The sequence below is a fragment of the Neurospora crassa genome, linkage group VI (genome assembly GCF_000182925.2).
Source record: "Neurospora crassa OR74A linkage group VI, whole genome shotgun sequence".
NCBI lineage: Eukaryota > Fungi > Ascomycota > Sordariomycetes > Sordariales > Sordariaceae > Neurospora > Neurospora crassa.
This window is the reverse complement of record NC_026506.1, coordinates 2,777,925-2,788,123: the sequence shown is the minus strand read 5'-3', so window position 1 is coordinate 2,788,123 and position 10,199 is coordinate 2,777,925. Positions and strand designations below refer to the sequence as shown.

Here is a 10,199-nt window from a genome sequence, read left to right as displayed (position 1 = left end):
TATTATTAATTAGGCGCGCTTATATTATAATCTAAAACGCTACTATAAAATAATATAACTACTATAAGAGGGGGGTAGGTAGGGGGCTATTAATATTAGTAAAGCGTATAATTTCAACCGCTATATTCTATATAGCGTTCCGCAGATCGCGAATACTATAAGGGACTTCGAGTATATAGCGGCGCATCGTCAACGAACACTACAATTTCTCGTTAAACTCTAGAAGGAAAAGACGTTAGCGAAGTAAAAAAAAAAAAAAAAAAAAAAAAAAAAAGAAACGTACCTTTAATCTAGCAGGTATTCTAGCCAATTAATTTAAAAGCTTCGCGCAGGTTTAGGGCTAGAGTATTTACGAATGCCTAAGTTAGAGTAATACTATATTCTAAGTAGGTAAGAGGATGGACATCGTTAGAATATAGGAAAGAGAATAGCCGGGTAAAAGTTAATAATAAATATAGGGCGAAAGGAGGATAAAGATAGAATAGAAAAAAAAAAATAGAAAGGGGAAATAGATGTATTAATTAAGCGTATTAGGAAGGTAGAAATTAGTATATAAATATATAGTAGTAAAGCGTATATCTAGGGGGGGGGCCGGCGTAAGTAAAAAGGGGGCGAATATAATAGTAAAAGTAAAGATAAGAAGAAGAAGAAGAAAAGAGGCGAAAAGGGTAAGCGGAAGGGGCGTTATATAAACGAAGGAGGAAGTCCTTATATAAATATAAATTAAAGTAAGCGAGTACAATTTTAAGTAGGCGAATATAAAATAATATAGGGTAAGAAAAATATTAAATAATTATATAAATAGTAAAAGGGGGTAAATAGAAGGATAAAACGAAGGCGATAATTAGAAGGGGAAAGATAGAACGAATAAGTAATAATAACGGTTATAAAAAAGTAGGAGAGAAAAGTAGAAAATAGGAAAGTACGTAATTTAAATTATAATAAGGAGAGCGGGGGTAATAATTAAAAATCGTACTATTAAAATAAAGAAAGTAATACGAAAAATAAAACGAAAGTAATAGAAAAGTAATTAGGAAGGAATAATACAAATAAGGGAGGTTTATAAAGGAAGTAGCATATAGAATTATAAGAGGCGAAGGAAGGAAATAAAGGTCCCGAGGATAGAACTTATAAGGAGGGGGATCGCACTTAAGCATTATAATAGGTTATAGTAAGCATAAATAATTAAATAGAAAATAGCTTACAAGAGGAACCTCGGGATTCAATTATATAGGTATTACGTAATAAGTGTAAATAACGGAGGGTACCCTACGAAAATATTAAGCTACGCTACGAATATAAATAATAAAAAATATTTAGTAAGAGGAATTACGGGGTATAATTATATTAACATCCTAAAGTATTTATTAACGCTCTTAAATTTAATATAGTACTCCTTATTAAGTAAAACAATATTTACTACCTCGTACGCCTATAGAATAATAGTTTTAATAACGGTCGGGAACCTAACTAACTTTATAAATCTAATACCGGTTTCGTATCTGCGCTAGAATTCAAGAGAATAGATATTATAATACCGATATTCTAATAGGCGGCTCGCTATATTTAGGGCTCGTAAGAATGGATATTACAATACCAATATTCTAGCGGGCAGCTTCGTATTTATATTCGGAATTTATAAAAATAGATATTATAATACCAATATTCTAGTAAGCAGCTTGCTATATTTAGAATTCGTAAGAATAGATATTATAATACCGATATTCGGGTAAGCAATTTCATATCCGTATTTAGAACTTAAGAGAAGGGATATTACAATATTAATATTCTAGCGGGCGGCTCGCTAGTAGTAAAGCAATTACAATATCCAGAATATAATATCAACGGCTATTACGAATAATAATTCGCTAGAATTAAAGGGCAAGGATATTACACCTTCGTTAGTAATGCAACTTAATAATATTATAATAGTATAATACTAACGCCCTCCGCTACTTAACTGGGATTTATTACAAAACGTAAAAGTTCTAAGGATGGAACCTATAAAGGGGGGGGTTATATTAAGAAGCTAAGAATTCGTATATAGAAGTACCTTAGCGGCTACTACTCCCCTTCGTCAACCGACGCATAGGATTACTAATAATAACGCCTATATCGGGTCGGGCTCGCGGGAAGGATAATCCAGTACCGCGCCGAGGCGCTAAACTAGTACGAGGCTTTATAATGTTTGTTAGCGGATAAATAGAATTTATATAGGTATAAAAGAGGTTTAACGAAGCGTAGTTTATTATAGTCGGTAATTATTAATATATTTTTGGATTAACCCCTAACTTACTGTCCCCTACGTATGGCTACGACCGTAGTCACCTCAGCCTGCCTTTCGCCTACGTTCTTAACAAATTAGTAGATTGTTACTTCCTCCCTTACATTTACTATTGCTATTATTAGTATTAAAAGCGGCTGCTATTTTATTACCTAGTATATTTCGTACTAGTTTAAATAGCGGGTTAGTTATTGTAGCCTTCCTTAACGATATAGTGCGTGCCTACTTGCCTATATTTTTAATATTAAAGTTATAATAGGTTATACTCCTATTTATAATATAATATATTTAGTATTTAATAGCTTTATTATAATTCTTATACTTATAGTTAAAATTGTACGCCTATACCTATACTAGCTCTTAATATGCGGTACCGCGTAGCTTTACCCTTATGTGCTCCTCTTGTTGCTGGTCCTCCTTTAAATTCTTCTCGATTTCTGCTAGTATAGTATTTATTATAATATATTTAAACTTCTTAGTACCGGTTAGAGTTTGTAACCTTTGTAACGATAGTATATTAACCGTTCGTAGGGTTAGGGTAATAAAAGGATTAATTAAATTATAAGAGGGGGTAGGAATAGAAGGTATATTACTACGGGAGGATAGGGTAGTTGGGATTTTACTAGTAAGCGGGTTAGTTAATTAAAATTTAAATAATATAGTAAAATAATAATATTAGCTAATATAATAGAAGTATAATTTTATAACGCTCTTATATTTAATATTATTATATTCGTTATAAAAATCCTTCTTGGGAATAATTTTATTATATATAATAACCTAAGCGTAGCGGTTATTATAGGTAGTAGTAGTATATATAATATTGTATAAAGAAATTAATTATTTTATCCCTATAGTTATATTATTGCTAATAATATCTTCTATATAATTTCGTTATATATATAAGATCTCGCTAAATAGTATCGTTTTAAATTGCTATTTATAGAGTTCGTTATTATTTTACTTAATTTTAACCTCTCTAAATAAATTACGTTCTTCGATAGCGGGTAGTTTAGTACGGTTAATAGTAATATATAAACCGATTATATTAAATTAGATTTGTATTAAATTAGGGTATTTGAGATACAGCGGCAGTAGTACTATAGCGACCGGCTTACGGGTAGTACGGGGCTAGGCTAGTGGCGTTGAAGTAATTAGTTTAATTAGGGAGGTTATTTCGCTATTGTTATTGCTTAATAGATAAAATAAAGTATTGAAAGTCCGTTTTTTAGGGGTAAGGCGGATAAGGAGCTATTATTCGACTTCGTTATTATTATTAGAGTCCTCTTCGCTACTAGAAATTTCAATAGGTATCGTAGGTTTAGGGGGGGACGATAGCGGCTTTAGGATTAGGATTAGGATTAGCTCTAGCTTTAGTATAGTAGCTTTCTCCTTTTTAATAGCGGTCTTTTTAATAGTAGTTTTGATGGGAGTAACTTTCTTCTTAGGTAGAATAGTTTTGGGAATAATTTTAATAGATTGCTCGGCTTTACGGCTTTTTTTTTTAGGGTAGGATAAGGTGCGTTGTAGAGTTATTGGGCTAGGATCTTCCTAGTTTTGATCCTCGTTGAAATAGACTATTAGTGCGCCGTTTTAAATACGGAATTACTTTACGCCGGCGGGCTTTGAATTGAGGATTGTTTTAGGAGGTATTGTTGCGATGGATTTGATTGATTATTGGTATTGTAATTATTTTGTACGTTGAAATAGCTTCAAATTAATATAGAAATTGTTGTGAAATGATGAATTTTGACGAAGTTGTATAATATAGAAGTGCGGTGTGTGTGTGTGTGCACGCACACACACCTCTTGCCAAGACTGCACAGGCGATTGAGTGTGGGAATGATATGTTACTGGTTAGAAAAAAAAGCGTTGAACAGCAGTCCAGCCCAATCCAATGATAAACCGAATGCACCAAACAGCAACTTTTTTGTCATCCTATCAAACAGATATCAAGCAATCGCTCGTGATTTCCAGCCATTGCTTCGTTGCGTTACATTGGGATCTTAGACTTACAACTCAGCTGTTTTAGGCACCTATTCCCAAATAGGCAGCTAGATCTATGCAATTGTAACACAGCAGAGCGGCAGGGCAAGGTAGTATAGGTAGCCAGGGTTTGAGATTCTTTCATTGTCGGTGACAGACTCTCCAGAGGGATTGGTCGTGGGCTGATGATGATGACGCCTGGAAAGGGAAGGAAGAAAAGAGAGAGGAAGGGGAAGGTGTATATAACGATTCCATGAGCCCACCCCTCATTCAGTACACCAAGCATTTTTATTTCCATTTTTTTGGTTTCTCTTGACTGCCTCGAAGCACCAGAATCAGTCCAGTCAGTCATTGATAAATAGAATCACCTAACTCCTCAACTCACACCTCCCTCCTCTTGGCCTGACTTCAACACACAACAACCGACAACCAACCAACCACAAGATCTTATACACACCTCACACCTCACAAAAACCAAAACCCCCTTCTCACCAAACCACTAAACAAACTTCACCCTACCATCTCTTTTCTAAAAACACAAAAAAAAAGAGATACACAAAATGCGCACCCACCTCCTCCCCCTCCTCCTCGCCGCAACAGCAGCACCCACCACCATCCTCGCCTTTGGCATTAACAACAACAACAACAACATAAACCCCCGCCAACCTCAAGACGTATTCACCATCCAAACCAACACCAATGCCAACAATGGCTTGGTGCCCACCGCCACCACGACTGAATCAACTTGGCACACGGTGCCTAGTACTACTACTGCTGCTGGTGGTGGTGCTGGTGCTGTGGATACAGCTACGGTGACGGCCACGGCTACAAAGACGGCCACGACGACGACGTCGACAAGTACTGCTGGGGGTGCGAGGGTTACGGGGGTTACGGGGGTGATGGGAGGACTAGGAGCGATGGGGGTTTTGGTTGTTGGATTGGTGGGGGGTTTGTGAATGAATGGGTTGGGGGAAAGAAGGAAAGAGAGTGGGGGTTGGTGAAGATGGAAAAAAGAGAAAGATGGGAAGGATAGGTGTTCTTGGTGGTGATGCATCTGAGAGATGGTTTTGGGGGGTTTGGCTTAACTGATGCGACTGATCGATCGAAACAGTATGATTGGAAATAATAATATAAAAAGTACATGACTCGTATACAGAGCTGGAAGCATTCTGCTTCTTCTGGATGATATCCACAATACTCGGCGTGTGAACTTTATATACCGAAGTAATTATGCAGAGGTTCAAACCAGAGACCCCAAGCCATCACATGAAAAGACACCCATTCAGTATAACCCTTCGCTAACCCTTTGTCAACCCTTTCCCAACCAGTTTCCCAACATGTACAAAATCCCAACATAATCAACTGTTTCCATTGAGTTCGTAACCGATCGATGGCCCGTTCGTGACCAGTTCCAACTCCATTCATTAAGTGCATGTATGACCTACACCGACCCACCCCCTCCGAACTCTTAGGTAATGGTTCAGTTCAAGTCCCCGTCATCCTCACTAGCCGTCTCATCTTCATCCACATCCTCCTCAGAATCCCAAACTACCAACTCAGGCGGCGGCCTAACTCCCTCGACATCCATCAACAAGCTATCCGGGGCCAAAGACGCAAGAGCTTGGGAACTCATTGGTAGCCGTTCTGAGCCTCCTCTACCGCTGCCACTACCGCTGCCACTGCCGGGAGTTCTCCTCTCCCCTCTGGTACGATTCCTCATGCCAGTAGGCGTGGTGCTATTACTACCTTCTCCATGATGATGAAAGTCCAGAGGCTCCGGTATCGAAGAAGAAGACAACAGAATATGGGAGTCATCAACGTCATCAGGTATCGCTGGTCTGACGACTGAGGACTCGGAGGCGGTGACGGATTCGGAGAGGGCTTGACTTCTGACGCTACCTTGACCCCTTCCTCTACCTGTACCTACTACGCCTCTGCCCCGACTGAGTTGGGGCAGCGAAGACTCTTCCTGTTCTTCCTCTTCCGGCCTGGTCGGAATAATAGGACTAGACGGCCCGCTGGCGGTTGTCGCTTGCGAAGGGCGGGCGGTGTTGTAATTGGGATTGTTATGGCCGGCACCGAAGCCAAAATTCGAAGCGCGGGCAGTGGTGGCTTTGTTGAGTTTAGCAAGGGCGCTAGTAGTGACTTTACTACCGCCACGCGGTTTAGCAGGTGAGGGAGGTGGTGGCATGGAGGCCTTTTCTTGTAAAGCCTTTGTTCTTGTTGCTTTTGTCTTGGTAGTTTGCCTTTCGTCGAATTCCTGCTGAAGCTGACTACTCGTTAGACGTTGGCTCTGGCGACGGGTTTGGCGTGTCTCGGTTTGAAATTGGCTTTGGATAGCTTGGCTACTGCGACTATCGCTGCTTTTGCGGCCGGTGCGGGTTTTTGAAGCTGGAGTAGAAGTTGAAGCTGAAGCTACTGTTGACCGTGAGCGAGGAGGCAGGGCAGGAGGAGGGGTTTTCATCCCTTCCTTGCCGAGATCAAGGTCAAGGTCATCGTCATCTTCCTCCATCTCTAGTGCCGCGAAGTGAAACTTCTTTGTGACCTGTACTTGTTTCTTCGTAACCTTGGTCACCGTCATCCGAGGTTGACTAGACCTCGTTGTCCGACCTTGACTCGAAGTCACCTGTGCAGGAGGAGGTCTTTGTGGGCTGGAATCTATCGTTGAATCGTGTCTTAACAGTGCTCCTCCTTGGCCGGGGGATCTCGCGTCATCCGAGAGCATCATCTGCGTCGAGCGCATGATATCGCTTCTCAACTGCTGCTCCAGCTGCTGGGAGACAGATTCCCCATGGTCGGGTTGACTGTCTGTCGTCTCTCCTGCCCCTTCCACCGCCCCACCCATCTCCTCATCCTCTTCATCTCCTTCTTCAATAGCCTCAAGCCTGCCTCCCTCATCTTCCCCCTCCTTACCGTCTTCCTCGCCCTCGTCCGCAAAAAGCGCACACCTCAAATTCGCCAACAAATCGCCCACCGCCGCCGGTGGCAACAGCCGATATCTCGTCGGCAGGCCTTTTCCAAAACCATGCTCCTCCAACTCATCCTTCTTGACCGGATCATTAAGCTGATACACCTGCAACAGCTTGTGCGCAAACTTGTTGGGCGTGGTAGTCGCCGCAGCCTCACTACTGCTCCCACTGCTAACAACACGACCACTCCCACTCCCACTCATGCCAGGGACAAAACTAACACTCTCACCCCTATTGAACTCCTCATTCCCCACCCCACTCCCTCCCTCAATCTCCCCGGGCTTCCTTGCCTCTCCTAGCGTAGCCATATACTTGACCTCGTTTACTGGCTCCGTGGCATAGAACCACGCCCTGACGGCCGGCAGCACATGCGGGCGGAACTCGTGGTCTCGCGTGCCCGCTACGATCTCCTCGAGATGGCGAGCCGGCACGACGATGATGACGTCAGAGGTGTCGGTAGGCGGGCCCATGGCGCGAATGACCTCCATGGGGACTCGTTGGGATTCAAGACCCTGGCTGTAGAGTTGGGAACGTTGGGTTTGCCGCTGGGTGTGACGTTGGGAGCGCTGGGAGCGGATGATGGGTCCAGATGGTGATGCCTTTTGGCGAGGGGAGATTTTCGAAAAGCGGGTGGTCTTGCGGTGTGGGGTTTCTTTGAGGATTTCTTCATCTTCTTCTTCTTCATCTTCGGCCTGTTGGTCTTGATCCTTCTCTGCTGCCTTTCCGGTGCTTTGGGGTGGGAGCTCGATTTGTACTTTGCGTCGGCCGGCGGCGGAGGGCGGGGATGGCTTCTTAGTGGTAGCCGACTTGCGATGGGGTGTCTCTTTCAGCACCTCTTCGCCGGTGGCATTGCCGTCGTCGGTCATGGAAGGCAGCTCGATTTGCACCTTTCGTTTCGCAGTCGGGGTGCGGGTGATGTGCGACTGGTCATTGCCATGTGTTGTGTCCGGAATGGGCTGATTGACAGCAGCATGCTGGCTAGAATTTCCAAGCTCGCGGCTCGCTTGCGGTGAACTGCTCAGCACTGGTGATAGGGAACTCTCGTCGCTATCGTAGTCCATGTCTTCGGCGCTGGATGATGGTATCTCCCGAGGCCGCTCACTGCGCCTAGCCGTGGGCGTTGGTGTACCTTGTTCCTCCATCTCCTCATCTGCTTTCTCCTCTTCATTTTCCTCCGCATGTGGCTGCTCTTTAGGAGTACGATTCTCCTTTGCCGAGTCCGGCGGGGGCACTATAACTCTCTGGTTCGTGGGCGTCTTCGCGATCCTGCTCATAGCAGGTGATGAACCAAAACTCTCAAGATCATCATCCGAATCTGGAATCTCAACAAATGCCCGTTTCTTCCCGCTGCTTCCCTTTACTGCCGATGACCCAGCTCTCGGTTTTGTTGGCGTAGCCTGCTCCTCGCCTTCTGACAAGCCCGATTCATTGTCGTCTCCCTCCTCAGGAAGAGGGAGCTCGGCCAGTGGCTGGCGCTTGGGCTTACTCCTAATAGACATGGGAGTCTTCTTGAGCGGAGAGGATGATTGATGTATGGAGAAGGGACTACTGCCTCCTATACTATAGGAGTCCTGGATTTCCAGATTTCTGGGTAGTTTGGAGATGGTTTCGAGTGTGGGTGCGGGCGCACCGGTATTAGTCGACTTGTTCTTTAGAGGTGACCTGTAGGGTCCAATAGGACTGTATTCACTGTTTCCCAGCATGGGTGTAAACGGTGTTGGTTGCGAAGATGGGACCTCATCTATGTTGACCTTGATCCTTTTGGTACTGGGTGTGTGCGGCACTAGCGATGCTTCTTCCTTGACTTTTGCTTTCCCTTTGGCCTTGGCCTTCTTTCCCCTGACACTCTTTGGTTTCTTGGCCACTGGCTTCTTTTGCGATGTAAGTTTTGGTGATGACTCTTTGGGCAGATCATACATGTCGTCCAGATTATCTTGTACGTCTTCATCATCTCCTTCGTCCTGCGAGTCCTTGATCAACAAGTCCTCCTTGTCGTCCTCGTCGTCCTCCTTGCCAGACAGGAACTGGGTAAGTGTTTGGGTGTGGAAAGATGAACTCGGGTTGGGAGTGTCGCCCATTGTCTTCCTTCGCTTGGAGTCTCGTCCTTTCTTCTTGGCCGGAACAGGTGTTTCGAGCGTTTCCAACAGCTCGGAGCCGTCGGTGTCTGGTTGCATGGTCAGAGGGAAGCCGATCTGGGTCAAAGTCTGCTGTCGCAAAGCGGTTCGTGAAGGGGTCCTTTTGCCATATGTCTTGACAACTCGGCTTCGGGCGGGAAAGTGGACTTGTTGCGGGATGGGTGACGAGTGGTATTCGCGTGATGTCGTCTGGCGAAGGCGATCTCGAGCTCTCGTTTGGGGCGCCATGGCGGTCTGGTTGGCCGCCCCCTTGTTCGGAGGAAGCCTTCTTGCCAATTGAAATGATCAATATGTTGTAACCGGGAATGTCGGTCGTCGTATTGAAGAGTCGGGTATTGTGACTGGTCTGGGGGATAGTTTGGGCGCAGTGCCCTGTCTGGCGATTGGTTGTCCGCGGCGGGTGATGGTGGTTAATAGTAGCGTGCCAACTTGATTGTATGTGAAATAGATATGAATGTTCAAGCGTAATCCAGGACGATTTGAAATAGCTACCTAAGGTCCGGCTGGATGTAGAAGTAGAGGTGAGGTATGTGTGTCCAGGTACACGACGCGGCATCGGATGCCCTGGTACGTAGTGGTGATGGTGGTGGTGGAGGTCAGCAGGCGCGTACAGCACGCGTTCGCACATGTTACAAAGTGGGCCCTCACTATAACCACCATGTGTTAGTGCACCAATATCACTGCAGCCGACATCATCATCAATCAGGTTTGGTGATCCCTCTCTTAACATGGACCACCTAACATCGTACATGTAGTGGTCTACATACTGTAGTACTCTTGAACAGCAGCAGTATTGTCACTCTACCTCTAGATATACATCTATGA

General features: G+C 44.2%; 2 protein-coding genes across 2 annotated transcripts; one reads left to right on the top strand and one right to left on the bottom strand.

Annotated features, from left to right (window-relative positions):
- The first annotated feature begins 4,558 nt into the window (after nt 1-4,558).
- On the top strand, nt 4,559-5,431 carry NCU09868 (hypothetical protein). The gene has a single exon (XM_955092.3). It carries the CDS (start codon nt 4,831-4,833, stop codon nt 5,224-5,226), a length of 396 nt encoding a protein of 131 aa, XP_960185.1. The 5' UTR covers nt 4,559-4,830; the 3' UTR covers nt 5,227-5,431.
- Nucleotides 5,361-9,942, bottom strand: NCU09867 (hypothetical protein). Its single transcript, XM_955091.2, has one exon. The coding sequence runs from the start codon at nt 9,600-9,602 to the stop codon at nt 5,751-5,753; it is 3,852 nt and encodes a 1,283-aa protein (XP_960184.1). The 5' UTR covers nt 9,603-9,942; the 3' UTR covers nt 5,361-5,750.
- Between the last annotated feature and the right edge of the window lie 257 nt (nt 9,943-10,199).

What these genes read in the sequence shown, in the direction of transcription:
- NCU09868 (XM_955092.3), top strand. Translation starts at nt 4,831, where the DNA reads ATGCGCACCCACCTCCTCCCCCTCCTCCTCGCCGCAACAGCAGCACCC.
- NCU09867 (XM_955091.2), bottom strand. Translation starts at nt 9,602, where the DNA reads ATGGCGCCCCAAACGAGAGCTCGAGATCGCCTTCGCCAGACGACATCA.